The 23,270-nt window shown below is 45.7% G+C and overlaps 2 protein-coding genes across 2 annotated transcripts in view; both read right to left on the bottom strand.

The window, feature by feature from the left end:
- The window catches only part of COPG2 (COPI coat complex subunit gamma 2), a 135,816-nt gene extending 129,775 nt beyond the window's left edge, over positions 1-6,041 (bottom strand). Inside the window, exons 1-4 of the mRNA XM_062199635.1 lie at positions 5,946-6,041; positions 4,890-4,942; positions 4,280-4,360; positions 1,705-1,776 (exon numbers count right to left, since the gene is read on the bottom strand). Coding sequence (XP_062055619.1) covers positions 1,705-1,776; positions 4,280-4,360; positions 4,890-4,942; positions 5,946-5,982 — 243 coding nt within the window. The 5' untranslated portion in view covers positions 5,983-6,041. The remainder of the gene's footprint in view (positions 1-1,704; positions 1,777-4,279; positions 4,361-4,889; positions 4,943-5,945) is intronic.
- A 261-nt stretch (positions 6,042-6,302) lies between these two features.
- The window catches only part of TSGA13 (testis specific 13), a 29,586-nt gene continuing 12,618 nt past the window's right edge, over positions 6,303-23,270 (bottom strand). Inside the window, exons 3-8 of the mRNA XM_062195162.1 lie at positions 18,719-18,794; positions 17,189-17,260; positions 16,146-16,358; positions 10,758-10,900; positions 8,966-9,093; positions 6,303-6,463 (exon numbers count right to left, since the gene is read on the bottom strand). Coding sequence (XP_062051146.1) covers positions 6,303-6,463; positions 8,966-9,093; positions 10,758-10,900; positions 16,146-16,358; positions 17,189-17,260; positions 18,719-18,794 — 793 coding nt within the window. The remainder of the gene's footprint in view (positions 6,464-8,965; positions 9,094-10,757; positions 10,901-16,145; positions 16,359-17,188; positions 17,261-18,718; positions 18,795-23,270) is intronic.

The following is a 23,270-nucleotide window of genomic DNA, read 5'->3' as shown; positions in this document are numbered from 1 at the left end:
CAGGTGAGCGTGTCCTCCGTCCCCTTCCCCACTCCACATCCAGCTATTTGCTCAATTGCCCACCCTGCTGAGTACATCAACCCCAGGGCCACCAGCAACTTGACCAGGAGCTGTCGGATTTGGTAGCTACGTGCTCTGACTTCCATACAAGTCCACTCCTGATGCTCAAACAGGGTACACCTATGGAGGAACAGCTTTAAAAAACACTTTCTTAAAACTCTGAGAGGCCAGCACTGTGGCATAGCAGAAGTCACAGCCTGCAGCACCAGCATCCCACATGGGCGCTGGTGAGTGCCCTAGCTGCTCCACTTCCGATCCAGCTCCCTGTAATTCCACTTGGGAAAGCAGAGGAAGATGGCCCAAGTGCTTGGGCCCCTGTACCCACAGGGTGACCCAGAAGAAGTTCCAGACTTCTGGCTTCAGCCTGGCCCAGCCATTTGGGAAGTAAACCAGCAGATGAAAGATCTGTCTTTCCCTCTTTCTGTAACTCTACTATTCAAATATAAATAAGTAAGTCTCTTTAAAAATGTATTTTAAAGGTAGAGAGTAGGGCCAGCTCTATGGTATTGCGGGTAAAGCCACCGCCTGCAACACCAGCATCTCATATGGACACCAGTTTGAGCCCAGGCTGCTCCACTTCTGATCCCTGCTAATGCAACTGGGAAAGTAACAGAAGATGGCCCAAGTACTTGGAAACCCTGCACCCATGTGGAAGACCCAAAAGAAGCTCTTAGCTCCTGGCTTCAGATCGGTCCAGCTCTGGCCATGGTAGCCATCTGGGGAGTGAACCAGTGGATGACAGATCACTGTCTCTCCCTCTCTAAATATGTAAATCTAACTTTCAATCTCTTAACAAAAAAGAAAAGAAAAAAGGCAGAGAAACAGAAAGATCTTCTATCTGCTGGTTTATTCTCCAAATGCCTATCACAGCTGGGACTGGGCTGGTCCCAAGTTGGAATATACACACTCAATCTAGTTCTCCCACATGGGTGGCAGAGATCCAAGTACTTGAGCCATTGCCTGCTACCTGGCCGGGTGCACATTAGCAAGCAGCTGAAACCAGCGGGGCCAGGAAACGAACCCAGGCACTCCTCCATGGGATGTGGGCATCCCATGCAGCACCTTTTTTTTTTTTTAATTTGATAGGTAGAGTTATAGACAGTGAGAGAGTGTGAGAGAGAGAGAGAGAAAGGCCTTTCCTCCATTGGTTTACTCCCCTAATGGCCGCCACAGCTGGCACTGCACTGATCTGAAGCCAGGAGCCAGGTGCTTCCTCCTGGTCTCCCACGGGGTGCAGGGCCCAAGCACTTGGGCCATCCTCCACTGCCTTCCCGGGCCACAGCAGAGAGCTGGACTGGAAGAGGGGCAATTGAGACAGAACCGGCACCCCAACCAGGACTAGAACCTGGAGTACCGGCGCCGCAGGCAGAGGATTAGCCAAGTGAACCCTGCTGCCAGCCCCCCATCCCCCATGCAGCATCTTAACCACAGTGCCAAATGCCCACCCCAGGAAAAGCTTTAAACCACATACGGTAATTCTTGCATCTTCACACCCTTTAACGAACAATTTTAAAGTCTTATGAAGGTGAACAGCTTTTAATTTTAAATGTTTCAAGCAACTGTCCATAATTTGCAATACCCAAGATTCCCCGAGAGAAACAAGCATCAGGAGCTTTTCATCTTAGCAGAATAAGAGTGACTTACATCATTAGACTGAAACAACCGGGTCATGGCAAAGAAGGCCTCTGTGGCTTCTGTAGTTCCAAAGTGTTCACCCTAAGTAAAATTTAAAATAACATTTCAGCTTAAAAATATATATATATACATGTATATAATATAAAGGACCTTCTCTAGATTTAAGTAAAACTTTTAAAACTCAGGGGAAAAAATCTCTTTGTAAACATTCTGCCTCTTTCAAACTTTTCTGGCTTTCAATTTATAAACCTACATGGCCATTTATTTATCCACTCCTTGTTTAAAATCCTTCTCTATCACACACCGTGTTTAAAAGCTCTGGAGCAGTGGCTTCAAACCCTGCAGCAGAAACTGCTTTAACTTCCCTGAGTAACTGTGGCTTATGGGGGGGTAAAAACATTGCCAGCAAGTAGACTCTCATCACAATGGGATGTTTTTATCATACTGCCTGCCAGCAGAGACCTTACCTTACAGGTTCCTGTAATCTAATGCCCAGCACAATGTCTGACGTTATCAGAAAACCCTAATAAATATTCAACCATCCATTAGGAATCCCAGCAAACATGGCAAAAGGGGGCCCAACCAGTAGGGCAGGAACTAGATTCGTCCTATAAAACAACGTGCAAGGGGCTGCATGCAACAGACAACAGGATGCTGACTCGAGCCCCTAAAATACGCTCCGTTGCAGAGCTTCACCAACTTTAATGAGCATAACAAAGCGTCTGGGGAGCCTGCCAACGTGCAGATTCTGATCCAGAGGAGTCCTGGAAGCAAGCCTGAGATTTCACATTTCCAACAAGCGCCCAGTGATGCAAATGCTGCTGATGTGGGAATCACGTTTCTGAGATGCAAAAATAGATCCTCTATAATCTAGCTCACTCACTTCCTAAACGATTCAGACCACAGGCTACCTGAACACTGCCAGTCCAGGCTTCACTGCCTCCATTAAAGCAATCCTATGGAATATGCTGGCCTCACTTGTCAGAACTTCAGATTTCATATAAAACGTAACTAGCGTTCAATCCACTTGCCATCAGTATAATGAAAAAACTGAGATGACAAACATTGAAAGCTTGAAGTGAAAAACAAAGTGTAAGAGTCTGCAACTAACTAAATGAGAATCCAACCTACTCATCAACAGATTCCCTTTCTTTCCTAAACATTTGTATTTCCTGAATATCTAGAAGCCCATGTACCTCTCAGTCTTAGTGAAAGCCTTAAGTTCCCATTTTTTGACTTGAAACTCAGACAATAGATGGATTTGTTACCTCTGGTAGAAAGTTTGAAGTATTTTTCCATAGAGCTCTACCAAGAATTGGGCAGAAATAAGATGACTCTTCCCAAACCTGTTATGAAGATGTGTTATCCTATGCTTCATAATTTTATCAAGGTAATTAAATGTTTCAACATAAACTGCCCTATGAAGGCGGTATTAGCCATGTAAAAGTAAAGACGACTTTCAATCAACTTTGAGGACTCTAAAACTTTGTTTACATAATAGCTTCAGCTAATCTGGACACAATGTGTGATGCGGCCTTCAGTCCTGAAGCACACTAAAGGTAAAATATTCTCCTTGAATCCAGATAGGAAACCGTAACTGCCTTAGCATCACATGGAAACCACCGGAGGCACGTGACGTATACAACGACACTTCAAAAATCAAGGTAAAACAAAATTCAAAGATCCGTTTCTAATGGTGCAAACCACTTTGAAACGCACGGGTGATTTCTTCGTAATATGCACTTTCCATGAACTTGGAAAAAACTCTGAAACACAATTATATTTTCTAAGGGCCTTGACATTTCATGAGGTTTTTTTTTTTTAACAGGCTGAGACAAAAAGCCAAAAGAAAAGTTAAATATATATTGCAAGCAGAATCTACATTCCATGACGGCAAATATTTTTGTTGGTTTTTGTCTATTATATACCCAGTGCCTAGAACATTGCACAGGACACAACAGGTACTCAGTAAGTATTTGCTGAGTGACTGAATGAAAATTATTCCTAAATGCTTATTATATATCCGGCTCTATTTCCAGTGCTTCATGTTTATTATTTCTTCCAATCATTACACCTTTATAAAACAGGTTACCGGAATTCCCACCTACAAAAGTAGACACTAAAACACAAAATGATGAAGTTATTTTGCCCAGAGTCATATGGCTGGTGATGGCGGAGAGGAGATAAAAATATAAATCTGGATATTAAAGTCAAAGCTTTAGAACATCATTATCATACAAAGAAAAGATAAAATATTTAAAATGTCTGACTTTGCACTATATTTTCAGTGGGACATAACACACCTGAACAATGCGGTACAACCAGAGCTGGTTAAGTTCAAATCAGTAAATATCTGTTGAGGATCTACGTGCTCTGCTGCTTTAATACCTTAAGGAGAAAGATGCCCGTATCACAGTCCTTGTGCTTAGGAATTTTCACATAGGACTGTTCTAACCAAATATTGTCCACTTGAAAAATAAAATAAAAATTTCAAAAATCAGTAAGTATAGTTTTCAGAAAGTATTTCCTTGCATGTTACATGTTGTTCCAGGGCACAAACCTGAGGAAACCCTAAACGATTTACCTGGTTCAGTAAGTAAAGGATCTTTGTAAGAATATGCAAACATCTTCTTGGGTTGATGGGTGTTTCGTTGAATAACCGAGCCTATGGAAACGTAAGAACATCTGTCACATACAGTATGCTTGGCACCTTCCCTCTCACAAGTTGCAGCTAATCAGCTGCAATAAAGATTAACCACAATATTCAAGTGTTCGTTGTCCACGGATCTCAATTTACTATGGAATATGGTAAATTATGAGATGTGGCCTTGCTTTCCCCTCCTCCTTTCTAACGCATCCCCTTGGGTCAACCACTCCAACATTACGGCCGTCACCTATCAAATAAGGTGCGCCGTATTGATCTAGAGCGTAGGAATATGAGCTTAGTATCTAATTTCGGTCAATCACCTTGCATTTAACACCTCTTCTGAAGGTTTACTAAAAATTCCTGACCCGGGCGGAGCCTGCATTTCTTTTCATTTCTGCAAGTTCTAGACTCTCCTGCGACAGGTAATCCCGCCTCCTTTTCCCTCAAGCCTGAGTCCTTACAGTGGATGTCCGGAGCGGAGCACCCCAGGGCCTCCCTGCCCATCGCCCTACCACAGAAAAGCCCACAGGACACCGGCAAGCCGTACCTCCTGCAAGACGGTACTCTTCTCCAAATGCTGGAAAGGATTGGAGCCACTACCTGTATTACGAAACAAAGGAACGTCTTCAGCAGCTGTCCCACGGAACTTCCTAGCTAAGGAAGGGTACAGGGTACGGAAAGCTGGGGAGCGCTCTCCTAAGGGGGGGGGGGGGGACCCTTTGGCTCTCGGGCACAAGCACACAGATCCTGCCACTACTCTGACTCGGCCCTGCCCTAAGCCCCTGCCCCAGATGAGCACCTTTCTTTCCCTGCCCTGTTTCTCCAAGAATGTTGCACGCGTGGAACACTGAGGTGACGGTGGGCACTGCTGGCTACTCTGCGGACAAGCCCTGTTCTGTGTGCGGCTCTGGCTCCCAAGGCAGAAACGAACGATCCTGCAGGGAGTCAGAACAACGTGAGAGCTGACCCTGCGAGGCTACGAAGCCCAACCCTCCACCACGCTTTGGGGACAGCAACTTATCACGCACGTCTCGTGTTCTCTAGGGCGGTTTGGCATCTTCCCCACTCGCCCTAGCTCCAAGACCGGCACTGGGGACTCAGGGCGCCCTCCGTCCCACGGGACAATCCTGCGCCCGCCCCCGAGGTCCCACAAAGCCGGGCGGGGAGGTGGGGGGTGGGTGGGTGAGTGGGTGGGGGTCCCCAAGAAGGCTGTACGGTGCACGGCACCACACAGCACGCGCCCGTCGACCCCAGCCCGACAGCCGGGCTCTCCCCCTCGGGGCCTCCGCGGGCCCGCGCCCCACGGCCCCGCCAGGGCCCGCGGGGAGGGACTGCGCCCGGCCGGGGGCGGTGCGGGGGCGGTGCGGGGCGGGGCCGCCGAGCAGCCCGAGGCTGCGCGGGACCCCCCCGGGGGAGGCTCGGCAGCCCGGGGGAGGGGCCACGGCCGGCCCCGGCGGCAGCGCGGGAGAGGGCCGGCCCCCAACACCGGCGCCCACGCCCCCAGCCCCGCCGTCCCGAAATGAGGAGGGCGGCGGGGGCGGAGGAGAGTGCAGGCGGTTCCCCCACCGCATCTGCGGGTGGGCCTCAAAAGCCCCGCGCGTACCAGACTCTTCATCCTTCTTGTCGAATTTTTTAATCATCTTGGACGACTTCCCAAGCGCCCCACCGCAACCGTCCCAGGCGCCGCAGCCGGCAAGCGGAAGAGGCTGCAGGAAGGCCAGCCCCACGCCCTCGCGCCGGTTGGGCCGTCGGGCCGTCACTCGGGCCAAGGCCCGCCCCCCCTCAGGCCGCGCAGGCCGCCCCGGCCCCCGGGGACGCGGCCACGCCCCCTCCCGCAGCCACGCGGGGGGCGGGGCCAGCGCTGCCCCGGCTCGCGGCGGCCCGCCCCGCCCCCTACGGGAGGCCACGCCCGCTGCAGCTGGAAGGTGGTTTTATTGGGGTGGCGACTCTGGGTGAGATTTCACTTAATGGCAGAGACGTTTTCGACGACCCACTGCTGGGCCCTGCCTCGGCGGAAGGTGCTTGGCCCGGTCGCGGCCCTGGTGCATGTGTCTTCCAGCAGCGAGGCGAGGGTGAGCGGTTCCCACGTCACCCTGGAAGGCGGCCTGTCGCTCTTGCAAGCTAGGACGAAGCACAGGGCATCGTGGTGAACGGATGTGGGTGGCCAGGAGGACTTCAGGGGCCGCTAGCGTGAGGCGGTGAGGAGAGGGCCACAGGAGGCACCAGCCGGCCAGCGGTCCATTGCCACCTGCAAGCTGCATCTGGGACTGCGGGCTGCCCGGCCCTGCTGCGTCCAGAGGGCGGCCCTTTCTCAAGGCCCAGTGGAAGACACACTGGCCAGCTCAGTCTTCCTTGCTCCATCTCACCCACTTCAAATGGCTGCCCCGACCCCCGCAACCACACCGACACGGAACAGGGGGCTCGCATTCGTTCGGATGCTCTGTACCTCTGGGCCTCTCCCCAAGCGTAGGTTGGATTGTCGAACTCCTGTATCATTCCGACTCTCCCTATCTTCGGTGTCAGTGGCTTCTCTCTATCCGGATTGTCTTATAACCTCTGCCTGTTATTTGGAAGCTTCCATCATGACATCTTGCTGCCATTCAGCCCACTGCCTGGATGCCTTAGGCCTTCTACATGTCCCTTGACTCTGTTGCCTGTCCCTACTGATCTCACCTTAGTTCATATCCTATTATCGATCTCTTGGGAAGCCTCCTCACCAGCCTTCCTGGCCCCTGTCCAAAGTGTTCCCCACCTAATTTTTATTGGGATGCCTGTTAAACATGGAGCATTCCTAGGGAAAGGAAGAGGGGCCGGCTGTCTCTCTTGCTTGGAGTGGAGACACCCGTTGGAGTTCCTGATGGATTGCCTTTGTTTAGCAAATGCGCCAGATACTTATGGATACATAAGTAATCTTAGTGATCGCTTGCTTTTCTGGAGAGAAACTGTAAAGTCACCATAAATCTAATAGGTGCTGCAGATAGTCAATGTTCTGTTTAGAAATGTAAATTGGGCATGTTCTTAATGGGATCCGTGCCCTGGCAAAAAGAAAGACATTCAGTCTAGGTTAGATTCTGGATTCTAGAGCTAATTCTTTCCCCCATATACAGATTTAAGCTGAACTGTTGCTATCCTTACATATGGTATCACTTAAGATTTAACTCTGACTTGACTAAATGTACTATTACCCGTTAGGTTCGCCTTATCCGGCTTACAGAGTTCCAACTATGCTTTCCAGGTGGCGTTTCGCTGGAAAGAAATGGATGCCTTATTTATTCTAGGCCTGACAGTGAACGGGGCTTTGGCGAAGGAGAGACCCTCTTCCTCCTCCAGGGGTAGGGGGAGCCTGCACCAGGGATCAGTGTAGATAAACTTGGACAGCCTCCACACTGGGCCTGCTGGGAAGCATGGGGAACTGAGCTCGGGTTTCAAGGCTGGATGTAGCCCCCTTTTAAAGCAAGATAAGGCATGCTCTGGCGTTTCTCAGCTTTTCCCCACACCTGTGCTGTTGCATTCGGTACCACAGGTTGGTGTCAGCTCGTCCATGGGGAGTTAAGAGAGGCAGGGGGAAAGTAAGGGAGGGGGTGGGTTAGCAAGTAAGTCTGGGGGGGGGGGCGGCAGGGAAGTCCGAGGAGCTGGGTCAGGGGCAGCACAAGACCTCGGGGCTCTGCACCCGAGACCGGTTGGGCCCAGGCCAGCTGGCAAAGGCGTTCAGCAATCAGTGGGGCTGGTCTTGTGCAACTGGTTAGGATGCCTTCGGGAGTCTCCAACATTGCTTCCGGAGGAAAACTCAGCAGCAGTAGAGAAATGGCCCTTATCTGACGTCTGGGGGCCTATCAGCTATATAGGTACTGCACAAAACTGTTCTCAAACCCTTCTGTGGGCCCCAGCTGCCTGCGAGGGAAAACCCAAGCCCTCATTTATGTAATAACAAGGACCTTCACGCCCATCAGTCTCACATAACAGACGTGCTAGTCCTAGTGCATGATAACTGTTACAGGACCCTAAATGTGTTGTTAATGATGATAGGCAAGGAGCATTCTCACTGGACCGTCTTCCATACAACCTCAACTCCAACCCCCTCCACCCCATATTCTAGCCCAGCCACAGAGAGAGACTTGTCGACTCTGAAACTCTTAGCCTGACCCTTTATTCCTCAATGAGGAGCAATTTAAGTATAAAGATGCACACCACTTTGACGTGGATGAACATTTTACTATCGAATTACTGTGAATCCCATTTAACGTATGGCAGGAAGAAAAACACAACAATTTGTACATCAAAACCAGAATGTCATTGACAGTATGATTTAGGACAAGATTTTTTCTTTTAAATCCTTTTAAAGAAAAATCCTAAGTAAGTAATAGAGCAAATAATGCAACAATATGGCAAAAACGCTCAAAGTGGCAGGTGATGTCTTTAGAGAACACTGAGTTTTCTTGACATTTGAGGATTTAGACAGAGTTCAAAGCTAAGTACCCCCTGAGACTCTGTTGGTTCCTCGCCTCCATGCTACCCAGAAATGAGAGTCTAGAGCCATGGCAGGAGATGCCAGCTTGCCGGATCCCTGATCCCTGTCAATCATAACCCCAGCCCCATAACCATTACCTAGAGGGAGGGGCTTACCATCTCTCCTCGCTTCTCTTTCATAGACTGGAGCAAAATTGAGCTGAGGGTACATTTTCTTCTGTCTCCTCAAAGCATAAATCTTGGAGTACTTCCCTTCACACTTGAAGTCATCATCAGTAGAAAACCTTAACAAAGACAGTCCCATTAGCAGATCCTAGGTCAGGGGGTAGAGGCACTAGGTGCCATTCTCAGAGATGACAATGACAAGGGGCCGTGGATTGGTGTCGAGAGGAAGTATTGTTCAGTGGCAAGGGATGCTGCCAGAACTTAGCACTGTACATCTTTGAAGGAACTGCAGAATCTCCTATCAAACTAGGTATAGGCTGTCCGACAGATTCTTTTTTTTTTTTTTTTTTTGAGATTTATTTATGTGTTTGAAAGGCAGAGTTAGAAAAAGGGAGGGATCTTCTGTCCACGGCCAGGCGTGAGCTGGGCCAAAGCCAGGAACCAAGGACTCTGTCTTGATCTCCCATGTGGGTGGCAGGGGCCCAAGTACTTGGGCCATCTTCTGCTGCTTCCCCATGTACATCAGCAGGGAGCTGGATCTGAAGTGGAGCAGCCGGGACTCCAGCCGGTGCCCATATGAAATGCTGGCTTCACAGGCTGTAGCTTAACCCACGGTGCCACAACACTGGCCCCAGTATAACTAGTTGCAGATGAAATTCCTTGTCTTGGTGTTGTCATAGCATATTGTTCCTGTACTATAACCCTTGACATTCTTTTTCTGTTTTCTCAAAGCACAGACTCTTGAATACAGCCAATCCATGCCCAGGCATTCTGTATCTGCATATCCAACCAAGCACTGATGGAAAATATTACCCCCAAGGTGTTGCTGATATGTGCTATAGTTAGGTAGTTCTGTCTTTACTGAACATGACATTTGTTTCTTGTCATTATTCCCTAAAAATACATTTTAACAACAATTACAGAGCATTTACATTTATTAGGTATTATGAACAATCTAGAAATGATTTAAAGTAGTTGGGAACATTACATGGGCTATATGCAAATATCACACTATCTTATATAAGGGACTTGAGCATCCACAGATTTTGGTATTCACTGGGGGCCCTGGAACTAATCCTACAGCCACAGCGAGGGACATTGTACTTCCCTTCAGTCTTAGAATAACTTGGCAGTGGAAAACCTCAGGTTTGTATTACTCTTTCATTTGAGTATAAATGAGGTGGAGGGTCATGTAGAGAAACTGTGTCTCATTAATATATGTTGTATCATAGTATTAGTATATGCAGTATTTATATATTTTTTTCCTTTTTTTTATTTGACAGGTAGAGTTATAGACAGTGAGAGAGAGACAGAGAGAAAGGTCTTCCTTCCATTGGTTCACTCCCCTAATGGCCGCTACAGCCAGCGCTGCGCCAATCCAAAGCCAGGGGCCAGGTGCTTCCTCCCAGTCTCCAATGCAGGTGCAGGGACCCAAGCACCTGGGCCATCCTCCGCTGCCTTCTGGGCCACAACAGAGAGCTGGACTGGAAGAGGAGCAACCGGGACTAGTACCCGGCACCCCAACTGGGACTAGAACCCCAGGGTGCCGGCGCCGCAGGCAGAGGATTAGCCAAGTGAGCCACGGTGCCGGCCATGCAGTATTAGTATATATTGCATTATGTATAGCATAGATAGCATTCTTGTATTACTATATATAGTATCAATGTATGTCGCATATGTTCCCTACAACCAAAAGCATTTTGTTAAATTGTACTGAGAAGGGACTGTAACTTGAATAAGGAAAGGACAGGAAAGAAAATGAGTACAAGAGGCAGAACTTCACCTGAACCACTGTTCCCGCCTGGCTGTGGGATCGTCCAAATGCTTCACAGGGAAGACTGGTTTCAGCCCAGATCTTAACTTTTTTTTCTGCGGCATCAGGGGAAGGCCCAGGTTTTCAGTGGGCCTGGGCTGAGGCTGACTTTCCTGTTGCAGAGGAAAGAGTAAGAAAGGGAGAACACTGAGTCTGTTTGGATTTAAAAGCTGGACTAAGCTCCCACTCTAAGTTCCTGTTCTCCTAAAATGATGCTGCAAACCCATCAGAAAGGGAAGTAGGTAGGTGTTCAGAAATCAGAATCAGGGTTAAGCTACCCTCTGCGATACCAGCATCCCTTATGGGCACTGCTCCTCTCCCGGCTTCTCCACTTTGGATGCAGCTCCTTGCTAATGGCCTGGGAAAAGCAGAAGCTGGCCCAAGTGTTTGGGCCCCTGCCACCCATGTGGGAGACCTGGATGAAGCTCCCGGCTGCAGCCTGGCCCAGCTCTGGCCATTGTGCTCGTCTGGGGAGTATACCAGCAGATAGATGTGCACTTTCTCTCTCTCTCTCTCTCTCTCTCTCTCTCTGGAACTCTAACTTCCAAAATAAACAAATAAATCTTTTTTAAAAAAATTAAAATAAAAAAAGAAACCAGCATGGGAGGAAGCTGTTCCCTGGGTGGGGTGACTTGTGTGATGTTTGGTTGGTCTCCTACAGCACGGAACCGCCTACTGGACTTTGCAAGGGTTGACAGAGGAAGTCGCCGAGTTCCCGGAAACCAAACGCTTGGCAATGGATTGGGAAACAGAACCGTGGGACACTACCTTCCTTTCTCAGAGATGGCTGCTGCATTCACATGCCTTTCTATGCCTGCAGTGAAAAGGCCATAGAGTGGGAAGTTTTGTGAGGTAACAATTTCATCAATCCCAACAGTCAAAGGCTCAGACTCCAATCTCAACGGTCATCCAGGCTAACCATCCATATCTCGTCTACAATCTCACTAGCAAGTGGTCAATATTCTTACACATCAAAAAAAAATTTTCATCTTTGATCAACCAAGCAATCACCCTATACATTTTACCATGAAATCCAAAGAGAACAAATCTAGTCCCTCTTCTACAAAGTCCTAAAAATTGTTGAAGAAATCCATCATGTTCCTCCTAAACGCTCTCTCCTGGGGGTAAACATGATCATTATCTGCAACTTTTCGTCCTACTACATGGCATCGGCTTCCCTTATCCTCCTAATTTGTCTCATTTGAGAAAGGTACAATTTGTGTTCCTCCTAATGTATGGTGATCTCACATGAAAACAATAAGGCAGGCATAGCATTCACTCAGCCTGGGCCCTGACCCCATTAAAGTGTCTATTCAAAAGCCAGTGTCTCCTCTGAGAGCACCTCCCCCACTACTACCATCTAAAACTGTCACTCAGACCCCATCACTCTCTGGAACAGTCCATCACTCTGCTTTGACAGGGCACTTATCACAGTATATGTTATCTGTGTGATCAACCTTACCTGTCAACCTTGTGACCTGTCAACCTTACCAGAATTAAACTTCATTAGAGCAAAGACTGGCTTAGCGCTATGTCTGTAGCACATCTAACAGTACCTGGCAAATAGTAGGCACTCAATAAATATTTATTGAATGAGTGAAAAAATTAATAGTTCACAATAGCTAAGATATGGAATCAACCCAGATGTTCATCAACTGAAGACTGGATAAAAAAAATTATGGTCTATGTACACCATGTAATACCACACAGTGGTTAAAAAAAAAAGAAATGCTGTCATTTGCAACAAAATGAATGCAACTGGAAACCATCATACTTAGTGAAATAAGCCAGTCTCCAAAAGACAAATACCATATGTTCTCCCTGATCTATGGTAACTAATAGAGTTACTAAAAAGGTAATCTATTGAAGTGATATTGACACTTAGAGATGTGATGATTTTGAACAGCCCATGTCTTGACTGTTGTGGAATAGATTTTTTTTTTTTAACTTTTCCATACCATTTGTTGAACCATTTACTTAGTATACAGAGTTAATCTTTTGAATATAAAGTTAATTAAAATTAGGTTTTTGTATAAAATAAGAATGGAAACAGGAGAGGGAGGAGGAAGAAGGGTGGGAGTGTGGGTGGGAAGCATTACTGTTTCTAAATCTGTATATATGAAATGTATGAAGTTTGTATACCTTAAATAAAAGATTTCTAGGTGAAAAAATAAAATCACCCTTACTATCTCTACAAAAAAATAATAAACTTGAGAATTCAACTAAAAAACCCCGATTGATATATATTAATTATATATTTTATATAATTGATAATCTAATTAATTGATAGACCTTTTCCTTTCAGAATTTTAAACACTTTTAAAAATCTCTGCTGCTGCTGAACCATGCCTTTTTTAATTCTGAATTCCTCTTGTCAAGCTCTTCTAGTTTTAAGGAACAGGAATGCATTCCACACATGGATGTTTCATGCAAGAGCACACGTGTCTGGGGCCCATAGCTAACTAAGACAAAGGTAATGATCCAGCCATAAGAAGAGCAGAAACCTTATCAGAGCTGAGCCTTGTAAAAGAAAAATGGATACTGACAAGTTATTTGGAATCCAAGACAGCCCTGCTAAGCCACGTGTTGACCCTAATGTACCACCAACAGATCTCTGCATCTCTCCCGTCTGCTTCCTTCCCCTTTCTCTGTCTTGTTCATGTCACACATACAACCTTGTCAACCACAGCACCTGCTTATTTATTTCTACTTTCCTTATAGCATCAGCTTCCCCATGCTCGATTTTCATGTGCCCCACACCACTACTCCCCCTCCCCGTGCTTTGATTCCTGTCTGGCCTCGTACTGTACGTCCTTTCAGCTTTCATTCCCAATGCTCAGTCTTTTCATTTCCCCACCCAGGTGTCTGGAAGTGAGAATCTGGTTGAGGGATGTTGGCTATTGGCAGGTTGATTGGTCTCCTAACTTGGCTTCCTTGTGTGTAGTATCCTCCTTGGGTCCCTGGCGAGAGTAGACATAGGATCACATTGTACCAAACAGGACCCCTTAAGACATTCCCTTCTCAAGCAAACTCCATTTGGAAGATGCTGTGAGTACAACAGTCACTGTCCACTTGCCACCTGGAACCCACACTTCCTATACATGTGCCTGGGTAGAGTGAAAGAATGCTTTTCTTGGATAGGATCCTAGGTTCTCAAAAGTTCCTTGCATGTATCCAGCAAGGGAAGACGGGCATGCAGCAAGAATATTAAAGAGGCACTGTGGCTATTTGGCATTTGGATCGTCCTAGGTTTCTTTCAAATAGTGCCCTAAAGTTGCCATGGTGCCAGACTTCGGTCATGAAAGCCTTAACTCTGCCCATTAATACAATTTACTGGTACCACAATCTGCTCACGAAAGTGATCAAGTTCTGCACCTGAGCTGCCTGCTGGGAGCCAGCTTCTCTTGTACACAGCTGACAGGGTAGCCTTGTTCTGCCTGTCTCACCTCGAGCAGGACAACCCTGCCCTGACATGTGTACCCTCTTTCAGTGCATATTATGGCTACTATCCGGAGAATCCACCACTGACTTTACCTTCAAAGTGCTCAAATTCTGAGACCCAGGAGACCAGAGGCACTGAATTTAACTTCCTTGGCAGTGAATACTATTGAGTGTTAGCATATTAGATATTACTATAATACTATCAGATATTACTATAATACTCATATTATTATAATGTGATTGAGTATTAGCGTATTAGATATTCCGGTTGGAGAGGAATATCTCATCACCCTCCATCTAGTAACTAAAGAAACACTAATTCAAAATTCACCATGTTTTAGTACAAAGTCTGTTTCAGATAATCCTACTCCCAGCATCAAATAGCTGTTTGATTCTTTGGTTTACATTTCCACTTACCTCATTTGGTTTCTCCTGCTCGGATTAAAATAGCCCTCTCTCCAGGCTATCAGGAATTTTTTTTTTTTTTTTTTTTTTTTTTTTTTTTTTTTTACTTTTTGACAGGCAGAGTGGACAGTGAGAGAGAGAGACAGAGAGCAAGGTCTTCCTTTTGCCATTGGTTCACCCTCCAATGGCTGCCGTGGCTGGCGTGCTGCGGCCGGCGCACTGCACTGTGCCGAAGGCAGGAGCCAGTTGCTTATCCTGGTCTCCCATGGGGTGCAGGACCCAAGCACTTGGGCCATCCTCCACTGCACTCCCTGGCCACAGCAGAGAGCTGGCCTGGAAGAGTGGCAACCGGGACAGAATCCGGCGCCCCGACCGGGACTAGAACCCAGTGTGCCACTAGAACCCAGTGTGCCGGCGCTGCTAGGCGGAGGATTAGCCTGTTGAGCCACGGTGCCAGCAGGAATTTTTTTTAGAGCCTAATTCCTTGAGATATTTTACATCAATTTTCTTCATTTCCTCTGCTATTGATTTTAGTTCATGTCTTCAATCTTTCTCACTTTGACTATTGTAGTAACTTTGTAACCAATCTTGTGGCTTTTGTCTCTTCCACAGCCAATGCACCTTGTGTCACCTTCCTAAATGGTCTTTCTAAAATGCAAATTTCCATACATCCTTTTATCTCCTGCCATTTACTCTCTGACATCTCCCTGCTGCCTCTCATGGTCTCCTGTCTCCCTGGCCTTGCATTTCCCTCTGGTTGGAATATTCTCTTATTCTCTAGTCACATTATCACCTTCTGGACTGCTCCTTTTTCCCCAAGACAAATGCAGTCTCTATTTGACATTACTTCCATACCTTGTATGTTCTGCTATTACTCATAGACCCTGGTATTTGATACTTACTTTTATATATCTCACTTATCAATCTCTCTCTCCCCCCATCAGACTCTAGGTTCCTTCAAGATAGACTGTTAGGTGGTCATCTTTATAGTCTGGTTCTTAGCTGATTGTATGCTCAGCAGATGCTTGCGGGATGGCATTTAAACTTCTTTGTAACAGAATTCTAAATGTCTGGCTACCATGATAGTAAATTCTCTATTCCCTTCTCCTGATACCCAAGAGCAAAACCATAACCCTTTACACCTTTCCCATTCAGACATTCACTTGTGTTCCTTATTCCTCATTTCTTGGTTCACCTTCAACTACTTTATTCCTGACGAGTTTCACCCTTTGTCCTTTACAAACTAGGTATCTTCAGCCAGAGAAGAACTCTTGTCAGTTAAGACCCCCTTTTCTCCCTGCACAGAAGTTGCATGACCCAAGCTGGTTGAATTCTGACTCAGAATTTCCCAGGCTCTCCAGGTTCTGTTTTGTGAAACTTCTGGCCAGGAATAAGAAGGAACCAGCTGTTTCCTGGGTACCATTTCTCCATGTTAAATCTGTGCCCTTCTCCAAGCTAACTCCTTATTCTCCAGGGTCTCCATGCAGGATTCCAGGAAACTGCCCCAGGCACCCCTACCTCACGCAGCAGCTCCTTGGAAAAGTACTTTGATGTGCTGTCCTTCTCCTGCTGATTGGTCAGGCAGGGAGGTGGGTTGTTGGTCATAATCAGTAAGGTCATATCTTGATCGTACTCTGTTACTTTTAACATGAAGTTTCTGGTTTTCCTGCTCTGATTCAGGAATTTCTGTTGTGTAGTGGGCTTCAAAGGCTCATAGTACTTGGCCTAAGCAGAAAGAGAGATTTCCAGAGACAAAACGATTAGGTCAAGAGGAGATGAACAGAATCTGTTGACTAATCTTTTGCTTCTGTAGGGCTGGGGTGGGGGTTGGAAAAATTCACTGCCAAATTTGTTTGAAACTTTCTGTCCCTGTCTTCCCTTGGAGCATTCTCCTGCAAACAGATAAGGGGCTGGAAATATGTGAGAAAGCTGCCCACAGCACCAGCAAGGAGATGACTTAGTGTCCAACCTAGCGGGACACACAGACAGGTTTCTATGTGGCTAGACCTAATTGGCCTCTCCCTCCAACTCCCTCTGAGGCAGGGGGAGAAACTGCCAAGGCCCACAGCTCCTTCTCCAGGAATTCTCCCATAGCCTGCACCGTCCAGCACCAAAACCTCCCCTTAGTTACACCCTCCCACCCACCAGCACCTTCACAGGTATTTGTAAGCACAATATTAAAATGGAAAAGCTGTCACAAAACCCAACATATCTCTTAAGGCGTGGGTGGGGAAGAGGCGGTCCCACCAAATTTACTTTTTCCTCAAAAGGGGGAAGGCAAGAAGGATAGGTTATAAACATGTTTTCCCTGATTATAAATATGTTTTCTCAACTTAAAAAAAAATTAGCTGCAGGAACCACTGTCCTCCCAGTGCCCCCCACCCCCACCCCATCAGGATTCCCAGCTCGGTCGCAGGCACAGGTTCCCGGGAGCAGTTCAGCCTCCCTGGTCTCAACGTGTGCGCTCAAGAAGCTGGGGGCACTGAGGCCCTGGGGACACACTGCACTGCTGCTGAAACTTGTTGCCATCTCAGGAAGACGGCTTCTTTACCTACCAAATTTGGATGGATTTTGTAATCCTGAAGATTCCCCAGGACAAAGTTTGATGGCTCGACTGGATTAAAACTCTAAAGACAATAATAATCAAAGTTAGCATTTCCAAATTGCACCTATGCTAAACAGAATTCTATTCCTGACCTCACCTTAGTGTCACTAAAATGTGATCTCTAGCTTAATTTTATTTATTTGAGAGACTAAGAGAGAAAGAGAGAGAGAAAGAGAGGAGAGAGAGAGAGAGAGAAAGAGAGAGAAGAGAGAAACTCCCACCCCTGGTTAACTCCTCAAATGCCCTCAATGTCCAAGACAGCATAAACCAGTAACTCAATCCAGGTATCCCATGTGAGAGGCAGAGACCCAACTACTTGGGCCATCACTTCTACCTTCTAGGGTACCTATTAGCAGGAAGCTGAAGTCAGGAGGTGGAGACAGAAATTAAATCCAGGTACTCAGCTATTTGAGGCAGGGTCTTAACAAGTAAGCCAGATGCTTACCCTTAGTTTTTGCTACCTTTTGGAACACAGAACCCATTTGCTCAAAACAAAAATATATAATGAATAACTTATTTCACAAACATGACACAGATGTTTAGGATCGTAGAAGTCTAAGAAAAATTTAATTGGGGGGAAAAGTGTGAAATTTATTAAGAGATACTTAAAAGTTATTTATTTGAGAGAGAGAGACAGAGACAGAGAGAAAGCACTCCCACCTGCTGGTTCACTCCCCCAAATGCCTGCAACAGATGGGACTTGGCCAGGCCAAAGTCAGGAAACATGAACTCAACTTGGTCTACCATACAGGTGGGAGGCAGGGACCTGTGTGCAAGCCACCACCGCTGCTTCATGGGGACACATTAGCAGGAAGCTGTGGTCAGGAGCCAGAGCTGGGACTAGAACCCAGGTAGGGGAATGTAGCATGTGGGTGACTTACCCACTAGGTCAAATGCTCACCCCCAACTTTCTTTTATAGGCTTTAAAACAAATTAATTTGAGGGAAAAAAAAAATCCCTGGGGAAATGTTTTCACTCGTGAATTTTTCTGCAGCATCGCATCTGTGTTCCGAAGTAGCCTCCAATAGTTGACTAAGCCTGAAAGATTGTCCAAATTGGAATCTGTTTTTAGTTTTGTTATGTTGAATTGCATTATCTCTGGCTAAGGAGATAAAAGTAGACCTGAAAAATCCATTTACTATGATAAGCCTGGGAAAATAAACCAAAGTACCCAACAGAGTTCTGCTACCAGAGGTTAATTGTGAAGCCTGGATTGGCCAGGGTTTAACTCCCTTACTCCCTATAATCATTGTTTGTTCCTGAATTTCATGCTCTGATTTGTTGCTGAGATTTCCTTGTCTCCTCTTTTTTCCTATGTCTCTGTTTTCCTTTCATAAAACTAGATAAGTTAACCTTGTTCTCCATATAAGTCTCTACCCCGTTTTGCTTTCCGATAGGAAGTTTGTAGACCCAGCTAATAAAGTATTCAGCAACCCCAAAGTAAGCTTATAAAGGAACATTTGCTAATGCTCTCCCTTACCTTATCACCATCGACCAGGACTCCTTTCTGTTTAACTGGACTATTTTCTGAAGTCTTTGGTTTGCCATATTCAAACCTGAAACAGAGGTCGAATGTCCACTTGCCTTTTCTGACTCAGAGTCCTGGCCTGCTGCAGGTTCTCAGTGTCCCTCCACAAAGTTTGGGAGCCTGACTTAGAAGAGTCTGGCTTGGATGATTACAAAAGGAATGTGTAAAGAATAGGCCCATTATCCACCCTGCCTACTAGGGAGAAAGAAGACCTCAGTTTGATTGGTTAGAGAAGTGGGGTCCTCTGATGCCCTGCTTTCCTCTAAAATAAGGGGTTTGGACTGCTCCAGGAAGGGCTGTAGTCAGTGCTTAAGAACATCCTTTGGGACAGCAAGGCTCTCATAATACCCTTAAAGATCACCGACTATGTTGAGTGCCAGTCTGCACAACTCCTCTTTTATGTGCAAAAGATCCTGCCTTTGCCAGTGATTGGCTAGCCTTAGCCAACGAATTCCTCAGAAGGAATACAGACAACAGAACCTCTAGTTTCCAATTCTTAATCACCTGGCTCGGATTCCTGGCTCTCTCATCTTCCTAACCCCATCTCAATGTTTCTCCTCCTAGACCTAGAGGAATGAAAATAACCATCGATGGCAAATATTTTTGTACTCGGATCTTTCACTTAGTTCCCCTCCTCCCACTCACATGCCAGCTCCCTTTGGGGAAAGGGGAAGAAGGAGCAGAAGTTGATGTATTTAATAATGAATTATTTTGGATTCCCTGACTGATTCTTTATAAACCCATTTATTGCCTGAACAGAGTGGAAGATGCTGATCAGTAAAATTGGGTTAACGATGACAGTAAATGGCCTGCTTCCTACTTACAGATTGTTCCATTGTCAGATTACACTAGCTCAAATTAATAATTCTGCAACTACTCAATGAGACACTTTTCCTTTAAAACTGAGGATAGCAAAATAAGACCCAACATCAAAAATGTAGAAACAGCCAAGTTTTGCAGTTGGTATGTTAACGGGCTAGATCATGGTACACATAGTCCCAAAGTCAGTATCAGATTCTATCCAAGGACTGCTGGCTTCCACCTGCTGTCAGTCACCAGCCACACCATTAAATCAGGTCAGAGGACTTAACTGCAGGAGACCTACTGTGGATAGACCATAATGAAATTATCCAAAGTAAACTCACCAAATAATATAACACTTTGATGTCTGTGTTCTAGTCCTAGTGCCTTAAGTTATCTATTAATTACTAATATGGTCTTTATTGTAGCAATTTTCAAAAACAATTCTTAGGTATCTCAAAGGGAGCACAGGGTTCCAGACTCTCTTCTTTAAGGCCAACTGAAGGTATAGAACTACATGAAAAGTGCTTCTTCAGCCCGACAGTGACCCCCTTGAGCAGTCTGGTACTTTGTTTTTGGCAAAGCTACTCCAGTTGCTGCATAAAACACAGAACAAGACAAGGGTTTTGATCTGGGGACAGCCATCCAACTAAAATTGAATTTAATGACTTTCTACTCTGTGATTAGCACTGCTCAAAGTGCGTTGGGCTACAAAGTTAGTACAGGGTGGTATTCAAAACTTAGTCGACTACACACTTGGCATAACTCTTTTGGCCCATTGCTGTTCACTGATAATTGGGCCAACCCGAGGCAGGGATTCTCCCAAGTCCAAATTCAGTGTCTCTGAATAGTCCACGTTCTTTGGGGGTTCAATTCAATCCAAACATTCATTCCTTAGCACACACTGTGTGCCCAGCCCCGTTCTTGATCCTGTATGGGAAATGAGAGAAGACTGACAGGTGCTGTTGTAGATGTAGAACGTGTACAAGACATGATGAGCCCTACCCTCAAGAAATTAAGTTTATTTGACAAAGGGGGATGAGGAGAGGGTGTGATTGATAATGTAAAACAGTAATGACAAATACATGGCAACATGTTAGGTAAGTCAGTTTCTTTTCTTAGGGATCTCAATTTCTTCTACCCTAAAATGAAGAGCATTAATCCAATGATTTAAAGGTGACATTTCAATTTCATGAAAATGGTGAGATTTACCTACATGCAGACCTGAAATAAAATTCACATGTATCAACAGTAGGGGAAAGTTGGAGGAGCAGCCATCTTTTAATTTACCTCTCCTGTCAATACAAAATGCTCACCCATAATGTGGGCCTGGGAAGCTGGGAAAAGTGTGTTCAGGAATGGGGAAATTTATTTGATACTGACAATTCGATTAGGACGATAAAAGCTGATGACATCTAACCAACATTTGGAGAAAGGAGAAACCAATGAAACTTCGCAGGGTGGAGTGTGCGCTCCCTAACTGGAAAGGTTACTTGTTGTTGATGTTGTTCTAAGTCATAACAAATGGAAGTGGCTAGAGAGAATGGGATCACATTGTGGCAACTTTGACAACTGCGTAGGATTTTGATAAGACCTCTTAGCCCAAATTCCAGGGAAAGGTCTGTGTTAGCATTGATAGTGTTGCTGTGTGATTGTTTTAGGGTTTATGTCTTGTTTTCTAGTTTGACTATCTAGACATAAACCATGAAGATAATTGTCTAGAATTTATGACTAGACTGAGCTAAATCCTAAAAAGTCCCTTCCAGGCAAGTAGATTTTAACAAGCTTTTCACCCTTTTTTTTTTTTTTTTTGTCTCCACATTTAGTTTCTCTGGAATTGTAAGTCCAGTTTGTGTATATGTTGGAACCAAAATAAAAAGGAGCCACCAGAATGGGGTGGGGGCTGTGTGTTACAAGTCTTATATTGTATGCAGCCAAGGCTGGAAACACAAAATTCACATGAACACAAAAACTACATTTAAAAGAAGAACAGAAATATCTGGTGTACAATACCTTTAGGGAAGTCAGGAAATCACAGTTGAAGGAGGAAAGCAAAATTCCATGGTATTGAAACTTTCCATTTTGAAAATATCTTGATTATTATTTCTGGATTCTGGAGGAGACAAAGACTTGGTGATGAACAAGCAATCTAGAATGCCGAGGTGTTCTATATTGGAGACAGACAATAGAAAGGACCAAGGCATACTTACACAACATTGCTGTGAGCCAGCCCAGTTTGTTTTTCCGACCTACGACGTCCCCACACATGCGCACTGGCCTTTTCACCATCCCTGAACCTCTGCCTTCACTAACGTGTTCACCCCATTCTTCAAACACAGAATTTCTCTCTTATTCCTCATACTTAAAACACTCTCCCCAACCTCTTCAACCATTTGAATTGTCTTTCTATGACTTCTTAGATCTTTTCTCTACAGAGAAGACTTCCACATCAATCCAACCCCAAACTCTTGCCTATAGTCATTGTTTTCTGTGCATGTAATTACAAAGTATCCTGTAGTTCTACTTAGGCTTTTCTTCTGGGCAGGTCTTTTCTGCCTCATAGACAGTAGGCAGCCATCTGGGGAGTGAACCAATGGAAGGAAGACCTTTCTCTCTGTCTCTCTCTCTCACTGTCTATAACTCTACCTGTCAAATAAAAAAAAAAAAGTGCAAACTGGATTTTTCTACATATTTGCAAATGCTAGACATTTAAAATCAGTGTTTGTTTCTTTCAGTATATCTACTGAACATTTACAACATATTAGATACCATCCGAGTGATGGGAACAAAACATAAATCAGATGTAGTCTTCAACCTTAAGGAGCTCACAGTGTAGCCAGGAAGAGACACAAGGAGAAAATGTTTATGTCCCCTTGAGACTTATGTTGAAGCCTAATTTGCAATGTGAGGATATTTGGAGTTTGGAGCCTTTGGGAGACGGTGAGTACCCTTATAAAAGAGGTCCCAGAGGCTGGTGCTGTGGAGCAGTGGGTTAACACCCTAGCCTGAAGTGCTGGCATCCTATATGGGGGCCGGTTCAAGACCCAACTGCTCCACTTCCAATCCAGCTCTCTGCTATGGCCTGGGAAAGCAGTAGAAGATGGCCCAACTCCCTGGGTCCCAGTACCCATGTGGGAGACCTGGAAGAAGCTCCTGGCTCCTGGCTTCGGATCGGCACAGCTCCAGCTGTTAAGGCCAACTGGGGAGTGAACCAGTAGATGGAAGACTCTCTCTCTCTCTCTCTCTCTCTCTCTCTTTCTCTCTCTCTCCCCTTCTCCTCTTTCTGTGTAACTCTGACTTTCAAATAAATTAATAAATCTTAAAAAAAAAAAAAAGAAGAAGTCCCAAAGAGCCTCTTGGCCCCTTTTGCCAGTTGAGGACACAGACAGCCATCTGTGAATCTGGAAGTAGGTCTTCCCCAGACACGGAATCTGTTTGCACCCTGATTTTGGATTTCCTAGTCTCCACTACTGTGAAAAATAAATAACTGTGATAAGTCACCAGTTTATAGCGTTTTGTTACAGCCTTCTGAATAGTCTAAAACTCAAAATAGAACTAACACATTTGGGAGTCAGCCTTAAGTACACAGGCTCACTGAAGCCATTGGAGTAGATGAGACCAAGCAAGGAAAATGGTGGATTGTTAAGAGACCAAGGTTGAGGACGGAGCTCCGGGCTGTGGAAGGAGGAGCATCAGAGGTGGA

This window comes from Lepus europaeus, chromosome 1 (genome assembly GCF_033115175.1).
Source record: "Lepus europaeus isolate LE1 chromosome 1, mLepTim1.pri, whole genome shotgun sequence".
Lineage (NCBI taxonomy): Eukaryota > Metazoa > Chordata > Mammalia > Lagomorpha > Leporidae > Lepus > Lepus europaeus.
The sequence above is the reverse complement of the archived record's forward strand: the minus strand, read 5'-3'. Positions and strand labels throughout refer to the sequence as shown.